Source organism: Zootoca vivipara, chromosome 2, assembly GCF_965207765.1.
Source record: "Zootoca vivipara chromosome 2, rZooViv2.hap1.1, whole genome shotgun sequence".
NCBI lineage: Eukaryota > Metazoa > Chordata > Lepidosauria > Squamata > Lacertidae > Zootoca > Zootoca vivipara.
In genome coordinates this window covers 119687893-119709988 of record NC_142584.1, presented here as the reverse complement: position 1 = coordinate 119709988, position 22096 = coordinate 119687893, and the positions used below count along the sequence as shown (strand labels likewise).

General features: G+C 47.7%; 1 protein-coding gene across 1 annotated transcript in view; it reads left to right on the top strand.

The window, feature by feature from the left end:
* Positions 1–22096, top strand: part of LOC148687215 (uncharacterized) — a 42960-nt gene that overhangs the window by 4176 nt on the left and 16688 nt on the right. The window contains 2 exon segments of the mRNA XM_088664268.1: positions 5975–8118; positions 10433–11152. Of these exon segments, the coding sequence (XP_088520394.1) occupies positions 6088–8118; positions 10433–11152 (2751 nt within the window). The 5' untranslated portion in view covers positions 5975–6087.

Below are 22096 nucleotides of genomic sequence, written 5' to 3'. Positions count from 1 at the left end.
TGTTTGAGTTGGTGGGAAAGCAGGTCTGTACCTGCGCAGCTGTGCGATTTGAGGGATTTTTGCCCCCAACAACGCTCTGGGAGTGGCCTGGATCGTTGTGTCAAAATTTCAGGACGATCGGTCAAGCGGTTACGGAGAAAAGTGTCAAACGCAGTTTCACGATTTTTACATTTATATATATAGATTGTTATTGTTATTTATTTATTGAACCCCTCCCCAAACATAAATACATACTCTATCCACCTGTGGATTTGTAGTCAGTGGTACATCCAGCCCAATCTGCATCAGTATACCCAAACTTTTCAGGATTACTAACAGCTGGCAACCTCCATTTACAATTCATTGTGCCCTTCAAATACCGTACCCCCCCTTTTCACACCCGCACAGTCCTGTTCAGTGGGGGCATTTACCTTCCCACTAAGAATTCCCACAGCATTAGCTAAAACAGGTCTACAAGTGGTAACAAGATACAAAAGTCTACCAATTGCTGACCTGTATTCTATGTTGTCAGGCAATGGTTTCAAATCCTGCTGATTCCTTAAGAAGTCAGTAGCCATGGGCGTTGGAACTGGGTGTGCATCTTGCATTTGCAAATTCTGGATAAGGTCATGAATCTTTTGCCGTTGATTTAGAAGAAATGACCCATCTTCTTCTCTTTCAACTTGGATTCTGAGGTAGTTCTGGATCTTTCCCAGTTCCTTGACCTCAACCTCTTTGCTTAGGTGTTTCACAGCCTGTACATAGTGTCTGTCATTTGCTGTGGCAAGAATCAAGTCCTCAACAAACGCTAAAACGTATGAAAAATGGTCCATCACTTGACTTGCTGTGCAGGCACTTGTCGGCATGGCCTTGCTTGTACCCAAGCTGCATCAGCATTTTGTGCAGTTTCTGATTCCAGGCCCTAGCAGTCTGCTTAAGTCTATAAAGTCCCATTTGCAGTTGGCTCACTAAAGGTCCCTCATGTGGTTTAATAAAACCTTAAGGTTGCTTCTGAAATTTGACCATGAAGAAAGGCAATTGCAATGTCAATGTACCTAATTTCCATTTGCTTGGCGGCTGCAATGCTCAAAGGCATTCTTATGCTGCTGTACCTCACAGCCATACCTCATAATCTTTGCCATAGCGTTGAGAAAAGCCTTGCGCTGCACTTATTCTTTTGCCCCTTTCTTAATCTTAAACAGCCACTTACTTTGTATGGCCTTCTTACCGGGAGGTAGGTCAGTAAGGGTCCATGTCTTATTTTGATGCAGTGCATCCATCTCTTGTGCGGCCTTCCTCCAGAGAGAGGCTTCTGCAGTTTGCATCTCCTCCCATGTAGAAGGTTCTTGAGGTGACGGCGACCCTGTGAAGTAGGAGAGTCATACGGGTGGGACACCTCTGTTGGTTCTGGATGAGCATCTAACCTGTGGTTCCAGGACTGCATCAGCTTCCTCATCCTCCTCCAGTGCTGGCATGTCTCCATACGGATCCTCCTCTTCATCTCTGGTACCGCTAGGAGTCTGGTCCTCTGCCTCCTCTCCTTTTGCATCGCCTGTGGAGGGGGCTGTGACCTTGGAAGACAGCTCTGGACGTGGTAAGGTTAATGAAGAAAGTGCACAAGATTTGGGACTTTTTCTGACTCCTCACATAAATCCACAAGACTATTTTTTCGTCTCATCCTTGTTGTGCTCATCAAAGCATTTAGCTCCTTTGGCTGGCAATCTGTTCTAGAGATATACTGCAGGACTTGCTGCATCCGCCCACAGCTTTCTGGGGTAGGGATGCATATTTTAACAGGAATCTAGTTGTCTCCATGATAGACCTAAACTTTCTCTCAGCTATGGAGTTTTGTTGTGGTGTGTAGGGAATTGTGGTTACATGTTCAATTCCCTCCTTCGCCAGGAGAGTTTGCATTTCATGTGAGCAGTACTCATCCCCATTGATTCTGAACAATCAAATTCTTTTTTTATAGTACCAAGTGCGTTCAGATCTCCCCTTCTTTTCCTTACCTTGTTTATAAGGATGGGGTTTAATTGCCTTTGGAGCCTTACAGTTTCTTGCAGTCTGGTCTTCTTTGTTACAATTAAAGCACACAATTTTTCTGGGTGTGTCTCTGGTCTTTGCAATCTGTTTAGAAGCATAATTAGTGTCTCCATACATGTGCTCTAAATCCTATAAGATTTGAGACGCATCATCTCTTGCAGTCAATAATGGAGCCAATCTAAAATGATGGTTCTGGCTTTACTATTCTTCAGCCTCCATGCTGGCTAAATCCTCTTCACTCAGAACCATAGAGTTGGAAGAGACCACAAGGGCCATCAAGTCCAACCCCCTGCCAAGCAGAAAACACCATCAAAGCATTCCTGACATAATAATAATAATAATAATAATAATAATAATAATAATAATAATAATATATTTATTGATACCCTGCCCATCTGGCTGGGTTGCCCCAGCCACTCTGTGAGGCTTCCAACCAAATATTAAAAACAATACAGCATCAAACATTAAAAACGTCCCTAAACAGGGCCATCTTCAGTTGTTTTTTAAAAGTAAAATGGCTGCTTATTGCCTTGACATCTGCTGAGAGGGCATTCCACAGGGCGGGTGCCACTACCGAGAAGGCCCTCTGTCTGGTTCCCTGTAACCTCACTTCTCGCAATGATGGAACCGCCAGAAGGCCCTCGGTGCTGGATCTCAGTGGCTGAATGATGGGGGTGGAGATGCTCCTTCAAGTATACAGGACCGATGGCTGTCAAGCCTCCGCTTAAAGATCTCCAAAAAAGGAGACTCCACCACACTCCTTGGAAGTAAATTCCACTGTCAAACAGCTCTTACTGTCAGGAAATTCTTCCTAATGTTTAGGTGGAATCTTCTTTCTTGTAGCTTGAATCCACTGCTCCATCTCCTCTTCTCTGGAGCAGCAGAAAACAACCTTTCTCCCTCCTTTATATGACATCCTTTTAGGACTTCCGGTTTGCTGCCATTGCCGAGCGGCGGGGGGTAACCTCGGTCTCCGAGGCCCCCAGCGCTGTAGAGGAGGTGGTGTCACAGGCGCGCTGTGACCCCTCGGGAAAACCCCAGATCGGGCTTTCTGGGGACGTGGAGACCCAGCAGTGTTCCGTGAAGTCTCCCTCGCTGCCCGGTAAGCTCTTTTAAGAGCCCCGAGAGCAGGCAGAGTGGAGACGGAGACTTGGGTCAATTCGCTACCTCAGCAGTGTGAAGCTCCGAGCCGACGACACAGGGACTATTATGCTTGGGCAAAAGAAAAAGACTGTACATGGAATTGTGCTCCCCTAGTGAGAGAGGGGGAGCACAATCCAGGCAGTGGACAAGATATCTGGGGGGATGAAAGTGTGAAAAAAGAAGAACGGTGTGGGATTTGGGTTAAAGAACTAGAACAGCAGAATGGGAGGGTGAGAGGGTGGTATGGATTGGAGTGGACCAGAGCAGGTGTGGGATGAAAAGTGTTTATGATTAATGAGGGGACGGATTAAAAAGGTCTGAAACTGGAATGTTTTAAGGAGTTAGTCGGTGCATCTGGGGAACCGGACTCTAGGGGAGGGAGGGTCGATCTAGGATAATGTATTAAAGTAGATATGATAGAAGTTATAAATTTGGAATGTTGTGAAGGGAAGCGAGGCCTGCCCCCTCCCTTCTGCCCTCTGCTGCTGCTTCTACCACTTTCTTCTTCTGTCCCCGGATTAGCTCGCTTGTCCTTTAAAAACCCATTAGTTCCTCTTGCGAAATAATGTCGCCACCTTCCCTCGCTCTCTCCCTGACCGCCTATTATTGAGGAGAGCTGGCTTGGCTAAACAGCCTCACCAGAAGGCTCCCAGGTGTTTTCATCGGGAAACGGGGTTACTTTTAAATGTTCCAGAGAGAGCTTCTGAGGCAGAGCTGAGGGAACAAAGTGTGCTTCGGAGGCAGGCACAAAGCAGCCCTCTCGACCGCCTCCCGCCAGCTTTCTGCCCTCAGCGCTCCAGGCTGAGGTTGGGAAGGAAAGGGCTGGGCAGTCTCAGGCAGGTGGGGGAGTGAGCCCAGTGCGGCGGTGGGAGGGGGCGTTGCTCAGCATTGGGGTGGTGGCGGTGACACCAGGGCCACGGCCATGCTTGCCCTTACCAGCCCTCCGCAGGAGAAGGAGAGGGAGTGACTGCCACCGCCAAGAAGAGGGCAAGGAAGCAGCCTCACGGCTTTGGCCCCGCCTAATCTCTCTCCCGATCTTGCCGATCAGCTGCTGAGCGGCTTCCTTTAACACCCCATTCATTTTTCTTTAAAAAAAAATACAATGTGCTTTTCGCCCCTGAGGAATTTGGCTCCAGGGACCACGCCTTCGCTCCATAGGGCGGACAGAGATTTTCCCTTACTCTTGAGGAGGAAAAAAAGTGCATCCCATGGAGCGAAAAATACAGTATCAATTGTTTTACCCTCATTTTTATTTAACATTGTTTTGTGGACTTCCTCAAATCCCATCCTTCTGATTTTCATTGTTTTTATCCTTAGCAGTTTTCATATATCAAAACTTCAACCCTTATCCTAGAAACAAAACATTATTTCAAACTAATTATATTTCTAAAACTTTCCTCTCTTATTTCTTTTTCACTTTTTATCCACCTCCTCCTATCCCCCCATCCCTGGTCCTCCTCCTGCCACGAGGTCCCAGGGTGAACGGACAGTTGGAGGTGGTCCTTTTTTAAAGTTAAGCTTCTCCCTACCACCCCCTCCAGAGCCCCCCCCGAGCCTCCCCCTGCCACCAAGAGGCTCCAGGGCAGAAAGAGGAACAGAAGCAGAAATCCGCTCAACTATCTAATTCCCTACCATTGCTATTTAACTATGCTAAACCTGTTTCTCAATTCACACATTACATTATCATATTTTCCCTCCCTAGCCTAAATCTCCTTCAAAGAATAAAAAATAAATAAAAAAAAGATCCTACAATTAATCATTCCTTTTAATTTCACGTATATCATCTACATTTTTTCCTTCAACTTCAGCCTCTTCCTCCCCCCGGTCTCGTCTTCCTCAATCGATACAGCAAGTTCCATAATATAGCCCAAATTCAAAACCATTTTTATCCAATCCTACAAAACGACAATTTCCTTTTTTTCTTCATCCGACTCCCGTTTTTAGCCCAGAAATATTTTACCTAGAAATATTTAATATTAATCTCGTTCTGACCTGTTTTTAGCCCTGTTTTCCTCCCCTCCCTCTGCCCCCCTGATACCATAAAGACTCCCTTGCCAGTCATTAGTCATAACATTTTCCTTAAGTCCCAATAATGGTTCTTGTTCTTCCGTCCCTGGGTTAACAAAGTTCCATGATACTACTTTGTAGATTTTCTCTCCATCTTGGAGCCTTCCTTCTTTTTTTCCTTAAAAATCTTTCACCTTGTCCCCAGGAACTAATTCTTCCTTTTTTCTTTTCTTCACTGTAATTTCTTGTATTTCCAATCCATCTTCCTTGTCCTCCAATATTTTATTATTCCTTTCCATCAGAGTTAGCGGTCTTTGTCCATGTACCGCAGCTCTACGTCCTCACTCTCGGGGGCTCAAAACAGAGCTGAACCGGGGAGGAGGGAGCCCGTAAATGGTGCCCGCCGGACATTCAGCCCCCAAAACGCTTGATTGGGTTTTTTTGGGGGGGGGGTCGGCTGTGCTCGAGTGGTTCTGCCCACCTCTGAAGCACTGAGATCTGCTCCGCTGAATGGACCTCCGACTGGAGAAGATGGCGCAGTCAACCGGAAGTTCAGAGCAGCTCCCTTTCCTGTGAGAAACCTATTTATTTAAAAAGTAAATACCACAGTTCAACCATATTCTGAGATAATGCTGCTTCATTAACGAAGATTAAGGGTTATGAAAGGTTGATGATGCACTACCATTATTTCACATTAGTTCCTTTCCATTTCCCAAAAATGTGGAACATAGGGGGGACAGAATAGAATATATGAGATGTTAAAATAAGAGCAGGTGCTAATATTCCTTTCTTCTCCTTGTAGAAAACAAATCGGATTTCCTCCCCACTTCGCCCTCCAAACCAGACAATGAAGAAGGCAGTCAGAATTCTGTGGGGCCATGTTCAATGTGAATAACGAAGAAGCCATTTAAATACATGGAGTGTGGAAAGAGAAAGGAGAAACAATTTGAAAGTATGGAGTGTGGGAAGAGCTTCAGTCACAGTGGAACATTTAGAATTCATCAACGGAGTCACATAGGAGAGAAACCATTTAAATGCATAGATTGTGGAAAGAGCTTCAGTCAGAGTGGACACCTTAGAAACCATCAACGGATTCACACAGGAGAGAAACCATATAAATGTATGGAGTGTGGAAAGAGCTTCAGACAGAGTGGAGACCTGAATTCACATCATCGAACTCACACAGGACAGAAACCATTTAAATGCATAGAGTGTGGAAAGAGCTTCAGAAAGAGTGGACACCTTAGAAACCATCAACAGATTCACACAGGAGAGAAACCATTTAAATGCATAGAGAGTGGAAAGAGCTTCAGTCAGAGTGGACACCTTAGAATTCATCAACGGACTCACACAGGAGAGAAACCATTTAAATGCATGGAGTGTGGAAAGAGCTTCAGTCAGACTGGACAACTTAGAATTCATCAACGGACTCACACAGGAGAGAAACCATTTAAATGTATGGAGTGTGGAAAGAGCTTCAGTCACAGTGGAACACTTAGAATTCATCAACGGAGTCACATAGGAGAGAAACCATTTAAATGCATAGAGTGTGGAAAGAGCTTCAGTGACAGTGGAAACCTTAGAATTCATCAACGGAGTCACATAGGAGAGAAACTATTTAAATGCATGGAGTGTGGAAAGAGCTTCAGTCACAGTGGAACACTTAGAATTCATCAACGGAGTCACATAGGAGAGAAACCATTTAAATGCATAGAGTGTGGAAAGAGCTTCAGTCACAGTGGAACACTTAGAATTCATCAACGGAGTCACATAGGAGAGAAACCATTTAAATGCATGGAGTGTGGAAAGAGCTTCAGTCAGACTGGAAAACTTAGAATTCATCAACGCACTCACACAGGAGAGAAACCATTTAAATGTATGGAGTGTGGAAAGAACTTCAGTCAGAGTGGAGACCTGAATTCACATCATCGAAATCACACAGGAGAGAAACCATTTAAATGCATAGAGTGTGGAAAGAGCTTCAGTCAGAGTGGACACCTTAGAATTCATCAACGGACTCACACAGGAGAGAAACCATTTAAATGCATGGAGTGTGGAAAGAGCTTCAGTCAGAGTGGACACCTTAGAATTCATCAACGGACACACACAGGAGAGAAACCATTTAAATGCATGGAGTGTGGAAAGAGCTTCAGTCACAGTGGAACACTTAGAATTCATCAACGGAGTCACATAGGAGAGAAACAATTTAAATGTATAGAGTGTGGAAAGAGCTTCACTATTAGTGGACACCTTAAAACACATCAACGGACTCACATGGGGGAGAAGCCATTTAAATGCATGGTGTGTGGAAAGAGCTTCAGTCACAGTGGAACACTTAGAATTCATCAACGGATTCACACGGGAGAGAAACCATTTAAATGCATAGTGTGTGGAAAGAGTTTCAGTCGGAGTGAACACCTTAGAAACCATCAACGGATTCACTCAGGAGAGAAACCGTTTAAATGCATGGAGTGTGGAAAGACCTTCATTCAGAGTGGACACCTTAGAAACCATCAACGGATTCACACAGGAGAGAAACCATTTAAATGCATGGAGTGTGGAAAGAGCTTCAGTCAGACTGGAAAACTTAGAATTCATCAACGCACTCACACAGGAGAGAAACCATTTAAATGTATGGAGTGTGGAAAGAACTTCAGTCAGAGTGGAGACCTGAATTCACATCATCGAAATCACACAGGAGAGAAACCATTTAAATGCATAGAGTGTGGAAAGAGCTTCAGTCAGAGTGGACACCTTAGAATTCATCAACGGACTCACACAGGAGAGAAACCATTTAAATGCATGGAGTGTGGAAAGAGCTTCAGTCAGAGTGTACACCTTAGAATTCATCAACGGACTCACACAGGAGAGAAACCATTTAAATGCATGGAGTGTGGAAAGAGCTTCAGTCACAGTGGAACACTTAGAATTCATCAACGGAGTCACATAGGAGAGAAACAATTTCATAGAATCATAGAATCATAGAATCATAGAGTTGGAAGAGACCACAAGGGCCATCCAGTCCAACCCCCTGCCAAGCAGGAAACACCATCAAAGCATTCCTGACAGATGGCTGTCAAGCCTCTGCTTAAAGACCTCCAAAGAAGGAGACTCCAACACACTCCTTGGCAGCAAATTCCACTGCCGAACAGCTCTTACTGTCAGGAAGTTCTTCCTAATGTTTAGGTGGAATTTTCTTTCTTGTAGTTTGAATCCGTTGCTCCGTGTCCGCTTCTCTGGAGCAGCAGAAAACAACCTTTCTCCCTCCTCTACATGACATCCTTTGATATATTTGAACATGGCTATCATATCACCCCTTAACCTTCTCTTCTCCAGGCTAAACATACCCAGCTCCCTAAGCCGTTCCTCATAAGGCATCGTTTCCAGGCCTTTGACCATTTTGGTTGCCCTCTTCTGGACACGTTCCAGCTTATCAGTATCCTTCTTGAACTGTGGTGCCCAGAACTGGACACAATACTCCAGGTGAGGTCTGACCAGAGCAGAATACAGTGGTACTATTACTTCCCTTGATCTAGATGCTATACTCCTATTGATGCAGCCCAGAATTGCATTGGCTTTTTTAGCTGCTGCATCACACTGCTGACTCATGTCAAGTTTGTGGTCAACCAAAACTCCTAGATCCTTTTCACATGTACTGCTCTCAAGCCAGGTGTCTCCCATCCTGTATTTGTGCCTTTCATTTTTTTTGCCCAAGTGTAGTACTTTACATTTCTCCTTGTTAAAATTCATCTTGTTTGCTTTGGCCCAGTTGTCTAATCTGTTAAGGTCATTCTGAAGTGTGATCCTGTCCTCTGGGGTGTTAGCCACCCCTCCCAACTTGGTGTCATCTGCAAACTTGCTCAGGATTCCCTCAAGCCCATCATCCAAGTCATTGATAAAGATGTTGAACAAGACTGGGCCCAAGACAGAACCCTGTGGCACCCCACTAGTCACTACTCTCCAGGATGAGGAGGAGCCATTGATGAGCACCCTTTGGGTTCGGTCAGTAAGCCAGTTACAAATCCACTGAATGGTAGCATTGTCTAGCCCACATTTTACCAGCTTCTTTACAAGAATATCATGGGGCACCTTGTCAAAGGCCTTGCTGAAATCAAGATAGGCTACATCCACAGCGTTCCCTTCATCTACCAGGCTTGTAATTCTGTCAAAAAATGAGATCAGGTTAGTCTGACATGACTTATTTTTCAGGAACCCATGCTGACTTTTAGTGATCACAGAGTTTCTTTCTAGGTGCTCACAGACTGTTTGCTTAATGATCTGCTCTAGAATCTTTCCTGGTATTGATGTCAGGCTGACTGGGCGGTAATTGTTTGGGTCCTCTCTTTCCCCCTTTTTGAAAATAGGGACAACATTTGCCCTCCTCCAGTCTGCTGGAACTTCGCCTGTTCTCCAGGAATTTTCAAAGATTATTGCCAGTGGTTCTGAAATCACCTCTGCCAGTTCTTTTAATACTCTTGGATGTAGTTCATCTGGCCCTGGAGACTTGAATACATCTAAACTAGCCAAGTATTCTTGTACTACCTCCTTACTTATTCTGGGCTGTGTTTCCCCTGCTGAATCATCTGCTCCATATTCTTCAGGTCGGGCGTTGTTTTCTTTCTTGGAGAAGACTGAGGCAAAGAAGGCATTGAGGAGTTCTGCCCTTTCTCTGTCCCCTGTTTGCATTTCACCATCTTCTCCTCTGAGTGACCCCACTGTTTCCTTGTTTTTCCTTTTGCTACGGACATACCCATAAAAGCCCTTTTTGTTGCTTTTAACCTCTCTGGCGAGCCTGAGTTCATTCTGTGCTTTAGCTTTTCTGACTTTGTCTCTACACGTGCTGGCTATATGTTTGAATTCCTCTCTGGAGATTTCCCCCCTTTTCCATTTTTTGTACATATCCCTTTTAAATCTTAACTCAGTCAAAAGTTCTTTAGATAGCCAGCCTGGCTTCTTTAGGCACCTTCCATGTTTCCGTCTCATTGGTATTGCCTGAAGTTGTGCTTTTAATATCTCCCTTTTAACAAACTCCCAACCATCATGAACTCCCTTCCCTTTTAGTATTACTGTCCATGGGTATAGTCCATGGGTATAGTACTCTATACAATTTAAATGTATAGAGTGTGGAAAGAGCTTCAGTGACAGTGGAGCACTTAGAATTTATCAACGGATTCACACAGGAGAGAAACCATTTAAATGCATAGAGTGTGGAAAGAGCTTCAGTCAGAGTGGAGACCTTTGAAAGCATCAACGGATTCACACAGGAGAGAAACCATTTAAATGTATGGAGTGTGGAAAGAGCTTCAGTCACAGTGGGTGCCTTAGAATGCATAAACGGATTCACACAGGAGAGAAACCATTTAAATGCATGGAGTGTGGAAAGAGCTTCACTATTAGTGGACACCTTAGAACACATCAACGGACTCACATGGGGGAGAAGCCATTTAAATGCATGGTGTGTGGAAAGAGCTTCAGTCACAGTGGAACACTTAGAATTCATCAACGGATTCACACGGGAGAGAAACCATTTAAATGCATAGTGTGTGGAAAGAGTTTCAGTCGGAGTGAACACCTTAGAAACCATCAACGGATTCACTCAGGAGAGAAACCGTTTAAATGCATGGAGTGTGGAAAGAGCTTCATTCAGAGTGGACACCTTAGAAACCATCAACGGATTCACACAGGAGAGAAACCATTTAAATGCATGGAGTGTGGAAGGAGCTTCAGTCGGAGTGGACACCTTAGAAACCATCAACAGATTCACTCAGGAGAGAAACCATTTAAATGCATGGAGTGTGGAAAGAGCTTCAGTCAGAGTGGAAACCTTAGAAAGCATCAACAGATTCACTCAGGAGAGAAACCATTTAAATGCATGGAGCGTGGAAAGAGCTTCAGACAGAGTGGAAACCTTAGAAACCATCAACAGACCCACACTGGGGAAAAACCATTTAAATGCATGGAGTGCGGAAAGAGCTTCACTGTCAGTGGAAAGCTTAGAATTCATCAACAAACTCATACAGGGGAGAAGCCATATAAGTGCTAGGGAAGTCTATAGAGGTTCAGTTGTAGTGGAAGTTTTGTTGTTGTTGTTTAGTCGTTTAGTCGTGTCCAACTCTTCATGACCCCATGGACCATAGCACGCCAGGCACTCCTGTCTTCCACTGCCTCCCGCAGTTTGGTCAAACTCATGTTGGTAGCTTCGAGAACACTGTCCAACCATCTCGTCCTCTGTCGTCCCCTTCTCCTTGTGCCCTCAATCTTTCCCAACATCAGGGTCTTTTCCAAGGATTCTTCTCTTCTCATGAGGTGGCCAAAGTATTGGAGCCTCAGCTTCACGATTTGTCCTTCCAGTGAGCACTCAGGGCTGATTTCCTTAAGAATGGATACGTTTTGTGAGGGACAGGGGATATCGCGAAGTCCCTCCCCTCCTGAGTTCAAGCCCATCCCCGAGCACAGGGGAAAGCAGAGGGAGCTCCGATTCCAGTGAGGAAGCAGGAAGTCGTGTCCGAGGCTCAGGCAGGGTAGCGGAGCCAGGGTCCCAGGTGGGACAGGAAGGGGCAAATAAGGGGGGGAGACCCATCCCCCCAACTCCGGAATTACGGAGAAAGAGGAGGGGAAAGAGGATGGGTCTTCCAATGCTTTTGTGTTGGGGAAAGACGCGCCAAAAGCCATTCGGAGGTTCTGCAACGTAATGACCCCATCGTTCCGTGTAAATAGCAATGACTTCAGCACTGTAAATACGCAGCACCAATAAAAGAATAAAATGCAGAGCTGCGTAGCGTCGTTACTCTGAAGTAGCCTGCTCCGGCCACTGTGACAGCAACCTCCGAATCTTTTTTTGGGCTACTTTGGAGTTGCCGGGATGAGTGTGTCAGAGGCGGAGAAATGGCGGCAGATCGCGGAGAAAGCCCAGCAAGACCTGCAGCAGTTGGCGCAGCAGGCGCAGGGGGAATTAAAGGCAGCTAAAGAAGAAACCAAGAAGGTCCAGGACGACTGGCTACAACTTGCGGAACAGGTGAGAGCGCTCCAGGAAAGAGAGCAGCAATTAAGGGCGGTGGCGGTAGACCTCCAAAACAAGCTGGATGCAGAGAAAAACAAGGCGGGAGGGGCACCCCAAGTCCAAGTGCTGCCAGGAAGGAGAGCCGGGACCCTAGTAAGCAAGTTCAATGGAGACCCGAGGGAATATCATGGCTTTGAGACTGAGATTGTGTATGCTCTTGAGCTGCACCATAATGAGTTCCCTGATGATGAGCACAGGGTAGCGTTTATTGTGGAGCACCTTACCGGGGCAGCCAGGGAGTGGCTAAGACCGTTAATCGCAACAAAGAATCCTTGCATGAAGAATGTCAAACTATTTCTAGAAGGTTTGAAAACGATGTATTCGTCCGATAGTCATATGGACCAGACTAAGGAGGAACTTCATAATTTACGCCAAGGAAAAATGACAGTTCGCGAATATTGGGCGAAATTCACCATGCTGGTGCACAGACTGGGGTGGGAACTAGAGTCAGGCCCAATGCAAGCGGCGTTCTACTTGGGTTTGCATGAGGAGGTGAAGGATGAGCTCTCGAGAGGTCCAAAGCCCAGTAATATGGATCAGCTGAGCAAAGCGGCTCTGGCGGTGGGGGTGAGACAGGAATCCCGGTGGAGCGACAAGCAAGCAACGCGCGCAAAGCGGGCTTGGTTCCCACGGTCGCAGGAGAAGCCACTCCTCCAACAACCCTTTCAAGCCACGCCTGGGGCCAGCCAGGACCAGGAACCCATGCAGATTGATAGCGCGCGCGCGCGCGGGCTTTTCAAACCCCAGCGGCGCCAAGACGCAAGGAGGGAAGGGGCGGGAATTGCTTTCTCTGCAACTCCCCCCAGCATCTCGTCAGAGACTGCCCACATCGCAGGGAGTGGCAAGGAAAGGCGGGAACGGTTATGCCCTCCCCCACTGACGCAGCACCACAGCAGGGAAACGGGAAAGCCTGGCTGCAGGAGACAAGGGGCAGCAGCCAGGCACAGTCAGCAGACAACAGCCCCAGCCCGCCCACCCGCAGAGAGAGGAGCAGAGCCAGCCCACCCCTCCCAGAGCAGGAGTGGTTCTAGAAGTGACGCTAACGCTCCCAAATGGCTATCCCCTGACAGTCCTCGCCTTAATTGACAGTGGTGCCTCAGCCAACTTCTTCTCGAGAAACTTTGCAGAAGAGCACCAGATCCAGCTTCTGCAGCTGGATTTTCCTCTGCACGTGGCAACCATTGACGGCAGAGAGTTGCTGGGAGGGGCCATCACTCATCAAACCCCCCCCATGAGAATGACGGTGGGAAGGCACTCAGAGACACTGGCATTCAACGTCACCACCATCTCAGACCCCCCCATCGTCTTGGGCATGAGCTGGCTGGCGCGCCACGACCCCTCCATCAGTTGGCACCAGAGATGCATCACGTTTGGGTCGGACTTTTGTCTGGAACATTGCATGCAGCACCAACCAGGGGAGGGGCCTCCGATAGCCACGGTGGCCACCATGCACGTCAAAGGGGGTGAGGCGATACCCAAGCCGTACTGGGACCTGCAGGAGGTCTTCAGCGAAGCGGAGTCCGACCACCTACCCCCGCACAGGCCTTTTGACTGCCAGATCAACCTGGTGCCAGGGGCAACTATACCCCCAGCCAAGCTGTACGCCATGTCAGACCAGGAACTGGAGGATCTGCGCGCTTTCATCGACAAGAACCTCAAGCGGGGGTTCATCAGAGAAAGCAAGGCAGCAGGGGGCAGCCCGGTCTTCTGGGTGGACAAGAAAGACACGCAACAGCGCCGTCTTGTGGTGGATTTTAGACGGCTGAATTCAGTGACAGAGCCAGTGGCTTTCCCCATGCCCAGAGTGGATGATCTCCTGACAGCGGCACGCAGGGGCAAGATTTTCACCAAGCTAGACCTGAGGGGGGGCGTACAACTTGATCAGGATCCGGGAAGGCGATGAATGGAAAACCACGATGTTCACGCCTCTGGGCTCTTTTGAATATCTGGTGATGCCCTTCGGGTTGCAAGGGGGCTCAGCATGCTTCCAGGCCTTCATGCACCACGTCCTGGGGTCCCTCCTTTTCAAGAACTGCTTGGTCTTCCTAGATGACATCCTTATCTATTCCAATGACCCAGTGCAGCATGTGAAAGACATCAGGGAGGTGTTGCAGCGCCTGAAGGAGAACCACCTGTATGTGAAGCTGGAGAAGTGCAAGTTTCACACCAAAGAGGTGGACTTCCTGGGCTACAAGCTGTCAGACAAGGGGCTGGCGATGGACAAGGACAAGGTGCAGGCCATCCTGGACTGGCACAGCCCCAGGACGCGCAAGGATGCCCAACGCCTACTAGGCTTCGCCAACTTCTACAGGAAGTTCATCAAGAACTTCTCTCGCGTTACGGCTCCCATCACTGACTGCCTGAGAGGCAAGCAGAAGTTCAGGTGGACACCAGAGGCGCAAGCAGCGTTCGAAAGCCTCAAGAGGGTGTTCGCCTCAGACCAGAACCTGTTCCACGTGGTTCAGGACGCGCCCCTTCGCGTGGAGACAGATGCTTCTGATAGAGCTCTGGGCGCCATTTTGTTGCAACTGGACGCCAACAGAGAGTGGAGACCCTGTGCCTTCTGCTCCAGGAAGCTGACCCAGCCAGAGCGCAACTACACGGTGTTTGATAGGGAACTTCTTGCGATCCACGCTGCGTTCCAGCATTGGAGACACTTCCTGGTGGGCGCCAAGCACCCCATCCAGGTGTGCACAGACCACAAGAACCTGGAGTTCTGGAGAACTGCCAGGGTGCTCAACCAGCGGCAGATACGGTGGGCAGAGTTCTTCTCGAACTTCAACTTCTCCATCCACTACATCCCGGGGGAGCAGAATGTCAGGGCGGATGCCCTCTCCCGCAAACCGGAGTACATGGAGGAGGAGGCGCCACCGGCACCCAGGCACATTTTCCCCCCGTCAGCATGGTCCTGCGGAGCAGCAGTGGTGAGCGAGGCAGAACTCACAGCACTGACAGCAGCGGATGAATTTGCCAACCGCATCTTCAGAGAACTGAGAGGGGGGAGGGAGCAGGCGAAAGACTTTGCAGAACGCAGTGGGCTGCTTTTCTACAAGGGTGCACTGTACCTGCCCACCACCCAGCTTAGACGTAAGGTCCTCAAGCAGATGCACGACAACCCAACGGCGGGTCATTTTGGAAGGGACAAAACCACTCACCTAGTCATGAGACACTTCTGGTGGCCAGGGGTGCGGGAAGATGTTCGAGACTATGTACGGGGCTGTGACACCTGCCAGCGGGCAAAGGTGGTCAGAGCACCGCCAGCAGGATTGCTGGAGCCCTTAGCCACACCACATAGGCCGTGGGAAGTGGTGTCCATGGACTTCATCACAGATCTGCCTTCTTCCAGAGGCAAGACCGCAGTGTTGGTGGTGGTGGACCTTATGTCCAAAATGTGCCATTTTATACCGTGTGCCAGGGCGGTCTCCGCAGAAGAAACAGCCAAACTGTTTGTTGACCACGTCTTCAGACTGCATGGATTGCCCTTAAGAGTTATTTCGGATAGAGGCCGCCAATTTGTTTCCAGGTTCTGGCGGCGGCTCATGAACCTCCTGCAGGTGGAAGTCAGCTTGTCGACGGCTAGACACCCGCAGACTAATGGACAGGCGGAGAGGGTCAACGCCATCCTGCAGCAGTACCTCAGATGCTACGTCAGCCAGAGGCAAACAGACTGGGTGGATCGCCTGCCACTGGTAGAATTTGCCTACAATAATGCAGTGCACGTCTCCACAGGGGTGTCGCCCTTTAAGGCCAATTATGGGCGCGACCTCAGATCTTTCCCAGAGAGGGAGGGGGAGGAGGAGGAGGAGGGCCCGCAGGCTGAGGATTGGGCAGAGGAACTGGAGACGGTGCACCAGCAGCTCAGAGAACACTTGGAGAGAGCCAAGGAAGCGTACAAGAAGGGGGCAGATCGCCACAGGCGACAAGGGGAGGTCATCAGGGTGGGGGACAAGGTTTGGTTGTCCTCGGAGGGCCTTCCCATCAGAGGGAGGTGCAAAAAGCTGGCGCCCAGAAGGTTGGGCCCCTTCACGGTCACGCAACAGGTCAACCCGGTGGCCTTCAGACTGGCACTGCCAGAGGACATGAGGGTGCATCCAGTGTTTCATAGATCGCTGCTGTCGCCGTACAGGGAAAGCAGCAGGCTCCGAGGCAGCGAACAAACCCCCGAGGGAGGGGGGGAGTGGGGAGGCAGGGAGCAACTCAATGAGGCCACGGCCATCCTGGATTCACGGAGGGGGGTGGGGGGCCTGGAGTACCTCATGGCATGGGAGGATGCTCCACCGTCCCAGAATGAATGGGTCCCAGCCACTCAGATACAGGAGGAATTCTTGGTGGAAGAATTTCACGCCCTCTTTCCCCACAGACCCAAGCCCTGGCACATGGAAGGGGAGGGGGAGGAGGAGGAAGCACGGGAGAGCAGTTCACCATGGCGTTGGGAAGCGGAGTTTGAGGAACCAGAAGACGAGGTATGGGTGTCACCGAGATCCACCCAGTCAGAGGCAGAAGCAGATTGGCAGCACATTTTTACCCCCACTAGCTCGGACGCCACGGACTTTTTGGGATTCCAGTCCTCCCAGGCGGAAGGGGGGGCTCGCAGGACTGGGGGGAGGTGTTCACACCAACGGGCTCGGAAAGTACGGAGTTCTTAGGCTTCGAGTCGTCCCCGCCACCTGGGGGGGACTTGGGGAGGGCAGAAGGAGAGCTTGGGAGGGGGGTGGATGTGAGGGACAGGGGATATCGCGAAGTCCCTCCCCTCCTGAGTTCAAGCCCATCCCCGAGCACAGGGGAAAGCAGAGGGAGCTCCGATTCCAGTGAGGAAGCAGGAAGTCGTGTCCGAGGCTCAGGCAGGGTAGCGGAGCCAGGGTCCCAGGTGGGACAGGAAGGAGCAAATAAGGGGGGGAGACCCATCCCCCCAACTCCGGAATTACGGAGAAAGAGGAGGGGAAAGAGGATGGGTCTTCCAAGGCTTTTGTGTTGGGGAAAGACGCGCCAAAAGCCATTCGGAGGTTCTGCAACGTAATGACCCCATCGTTCCGTGTAAATAGCAATGACTTCAGCACTGTAAATACGCAGCACCAATAAAAGAATAAAATGCAGAGCTGCGTAGCGTCGTTACTCTGAAGTAGCCTGCTCCGGCCACTGTGACAGGTTTGATGTTCTTGCAGTCCATGGGACTCTCAAGAGTCTCCTCCAGCACCATAATTCAAAAGCATCAATTCCATATCCAGTTGTTCCATATCCAGTTCTAACTGTAGTTTCTTGTCCCACATAGAGATTTCTCAGGAGACAGATGAGGTGATCAGGCACTCCCATTTCTTTAAGAACTTGCCATAGTTTGCTGTGGTCGACACAGTCAAAGGCTTTTGCATAGTCAATGAAGCAGAAGTAGACGTTTTTCTGGAACTCTCTAGCTTTCTCCATAACCCAGCGCATGTTTGCTATTTGGTCTCTGGTTCCTCTGCCCCTTCAAAATCCAGCTTGCACTTCTGGGAGTTCTCGGTCCACATACTGCCTAAGTCTGCCTTGTAGAATTTTAAATTTGCTAGCGTGTGAAATGAGCGCAATTGTGTGCTAGTTGGAGCATTCTTTGGCACTGCCCTTCTTTGGAATTGGGATGTAGACTGATCTTCTCCAATCCTCTGGCCATTGCTGAGTTTTCCAAACTTGCTGGCATATTGGGTGTAGCACCTTAACAGCATCATCTTTTAAAATTTTAAATAGTTCAGCTGGAATATCATCACTTCCACTGGCCTTGTTATTAGCAGTGCTTTCTAAGGCCCATTTGACTTCACTCTCCAAGATGTCTGGCTCAAGGTCAGCAACCACACTACCTGGGGTGTACGAGACCTCCATATCTTTCTGGTATAATTCCTCTGTGTATTCTTGCCACCTCTTCTTGATGTCTTCTGCTTTTGTTAGGTCCTTACCACTTTTGTCCTTTATTATGGTAATCTTTGTACGAAATGTTCCTTTCATATCTCCAATTTTCTTGAACAGATCTCTGGTTTTCCCCATTCTATTGTTTTCCTCTATTTCTTTGCATTGCTCATTGAAGAAGACCCTCTTGTCTCTCCTTGCTGTTTTTTGGAAATCTGCATTCAGTTTCCTGTATCTTTCCCTATCTCCCTTGCATTTTGCTTGCCTCCTCTCCTCCGCTATTTGTAAGGCCTCGTTGGACAGCCATTATGCTTTCTTGCATTTCCTTTTCCTTGGGATGGTTTTCGTTGCTGCCTCCTGTATAATGTTACAAGCCTCCATCCATAGTTCTTCAGGCACTCTGTCCACCAAATCTAAATCCTGAAACCTGTTCCTCACTTCCACTGTGTATTCATTTTTTTTTTTTAATAATATTTTTATTGATTTTATAAAAGATACATTGAAAAAGAAAAATAAGAAAAAAAAGGTACAAAAACGATAAAAAAAAATAAAAGAATAAAGAATAAAAAATAAAAAATAAAAACATCACATAATCTTGTTAACATCTTATCATCGACTTCCCCGTCCCCCCTGCCCGACTCTTTTTTCTCTCTCTCTCTCATACAGCTTTTGCAATACTCACGAATAATTAAACAATTCCAATTCTTAGTCTTACATCACTACTATTATTTGTTCAAACTTTGGTAACCCTCTTAACTTCTTCTAATTACCTCCTTTAGCCTCTAGTTTCTCTCTAAGAAATATATCATGTTCCCAAATCCTCCCTCTTTATAAAGTTTTACAATACTTCTTAATTCTTCCCCCTTCCTCTCCTGGGTAGCAGTTCCCTCAGAGCCACCACCAGATCCGTAATCCTTAAACCTTGAACCTCAGTCCTTTCCAATTCTTAAACTTCATAAGCCGTCCTTTAAATAATACTTCACAAAAAATACATTTTTACCCCACACCTTCCCTAAGCCACTCCATTCCAGACCATTCTCCACTTTTCCCCTTTTGTTGCTTTAAGTGCTCAGCCTGTCTCCCTCCCATATCTTCATTTTCCTTGTCCCCCATTATCATGAGACTCCTGACTGGATAGTGTCCCTCTTCTCTCACTAGAGAGACACCAAACCAGTCCCAATCGTCTTTTTCAACCACAATTTGATTGTCTCTAACTGAGGTCTGGCCTCCCTCTCTCACTGGCAGGCCAGAGCCCCAGACTTCGTCTCCATCTGGAGAGTCTTGGATCCAACAAAAGTCCTTCTCTGCCACTCTCACTGGTTGCTCTTCATCTGACTGCTCCTTTTTTTCTTCTTCTTGAAAATTTTCCTTACAGTCCTGTTCTTCCTCCTTCGCTTGTGGTTGTAGATTTTCCACTTGGGGTTGTAAAATCCCCACTTGGGGCTGTAAAGTCCTATTGGGATTACACAGTTCCTGAGTCATTTCTTGGATAAAATCCAAAATCTGTTGCACAGTGATCTCTTCTGACTGCATGTCGGTTGTTTTGTCTAGCTGAGTTCTTTGTCTTCTCGTATTACACCACGAGGCATGTACGTTAGTTCCCAGGGTGTTGCTATTGTCTTTTATTTATTTTATCCATAATAAAGGCTCTTTTTTTTAACATCCAGAGTTCAAGGCTTTTTAATTCTCAAAGTTGCCTCAAAATCACACTATATTGTAACCATACATCCAAAGTTCACCAAGATTGATACATAAAGGCTATTTTAAGGCTACAATCTTTTCCCCTTGCTTCCTCCCGGCTCCGCTGGTAATGGCTTCCAGAGTCCCGCTCCCAGGGTCCAGGAGGGGGGAATCGTTTAGCCTCACGACGTTCCTTGCAGAAATCCCAGATTAAAATCCTCTCTTCCCTTGGCTCTGCCGCCTAAGGGAAGGGCTCAAGTTAACTTTCTTAAGAGAGTTCTTGTCGTTTCAAAAGCACGGCTGCAGGCTAGTTAGCTGTTGCTTGAAATATCGGTGGGGGGGGAGCGACCTCCGTTCCCTTATAATTTAAACTCCCCTCCCGTGTCCAAATTTAATTCTTTCAAATCAAGTCTTGTTCTTTTACTCACGGTCGAATTCTATTTTTGAAGGTATCTGCCGCTCCCTTGTCGTCGGATCGGAGCTTTCCGCCATCCAAGTAGCACTGGACCCAAGGCTCCGTCACGTTCCCTCTGCTCTCAGCGCCCCCGGCATGGGGGCTTTCCGGGCAGCGAATCGTGACTATATGGGGCACAGCTGGGAAATCCAAGCCCCCAGAACGCTCAATCTGGGGTTCTACGGGTGGTCGCGGCGCTCGCGCGACTCTCCCCCTTCTTGGTGGCGGTGGGGGTCTCGGAGACCGAGACGATCCCCGCCGATCGGCAATGGCGGCAAACCGGAAGTCCACTTCCACTGTGTATTCATAAGGGATTTGATTTAGATTGTATCTTACTGGCCCAGTGGTTTTTCCTACTTTCTTCAGTTTAAGCTGGAATTTTGCTATAAGAAGCTGATGATCTGAGTTACAGTCAGCTCCAGGTCTTGTTTTTGCTGACTGTATAGAGCTTCTCCATCTTTGGCTGCAGAGAATATAATCAATCTGATTTCGATGCTGCCCATTTGGTGATATCCATGTGTAGAGTCGTCTTTTGTGTTGTTGGAAAAGAGTGTTTGTGATGACCAGCTTGTTCTCTTGACAGAACTCTATTAGCCTTTGCCCTGCTTCATTTTGAACTCCAAGGCCAAACTTGCTAGTTGTTCCTTTTATCTCTTGATTCCCTACTTTAGCATTCCAATCCCCTGTAATGAGAAGAACATCCTTCTTTGGAGTCATTTCTAGAAGGTGTTGTAAGTCTTCATAGAATTGGTCAATTTCACTTTCTTCAGCACCGGTAGTTGGTGCATAAACTTGGATTACTGTGATGTTAAAAGGTCTGCCTTGGATTCGTATCGAGATCATTCTGTCATTTTTGAGATTGCATCCCATTACAGCTTTTGCCACTCTTTTGTTGACTATGAGGGCCACTCCATTTCTTCTACAGGATTCTTGCCCACAGTAGTAGATATGATAGTCATCTGAACTGAATTCGCCCATTCCCTTCCATTTTAGTTCACTGATGCCCAGGATGTCAATATTTATTCTTGCCATCTCATTTTTGACCACATCCAGCTTACCTCCACTCATGGTTCTTACATTCCAGCTTCCTATGCACCGGACTTTCCTTTCGCTTCCAGGCATATCCACAACTGAGCGACCTTTCGGCTTTGGCCCAGCCGCTTCATCAGCTCTGAATCTACTTGTACTTGTCCTCCGCTCTTCCTCAGTAGCATGTTGGACGCCTTCCGACCTGAGGGGCTCATCTTCCAGCGTCATAATTTTTATATGCCTGTTGTCTTTGTCCATGGAGTTTTCTTGGCAGGGATACTGGAGTGGCTTGCCAGTTCCTTCTCCAGGTGGATCACGTTTAGTCAAAACTCTCCACTATGACCTGTCCATCTTGGGTGGCCCTGCATGGCATAGCTCATAGCTTCTCTGAGTTATTCAAGCCCCTTCGCCACGACAAGGCATTGATCCATGAAGAGGAAATTCTTAGAAACCATCAAAAGACTCTGAGGGGTAAATGCATGCAGCGTATGTGAGTTTCTGTTGTTTGTATGTAACATTGTCTAGACATGTATTTAAAGTAGTGAAGGAAACTTTTCACAATAGTAAGCATAATATAATATTTAATGTTTTGTTATATAGGGAGGAGGAGTGTGTTAGTCTCTGGAGTGTTGCTTCTGAATGAGGATGGAGTGAGAGTGAGCTGGTTCTGGTGTTTGGTGGAGGGAGGTGGAAATGTTTGTATCTGGGAATGGAGAGTTGCACAAAGTGGGGTTGAGACTGGGGGTGTTGATTTGGAAGCAGAGTTAGATTAATATTATAGGAACAGCAGCATCACTCCCACTGTTATAATTGCAATAATGGAACCA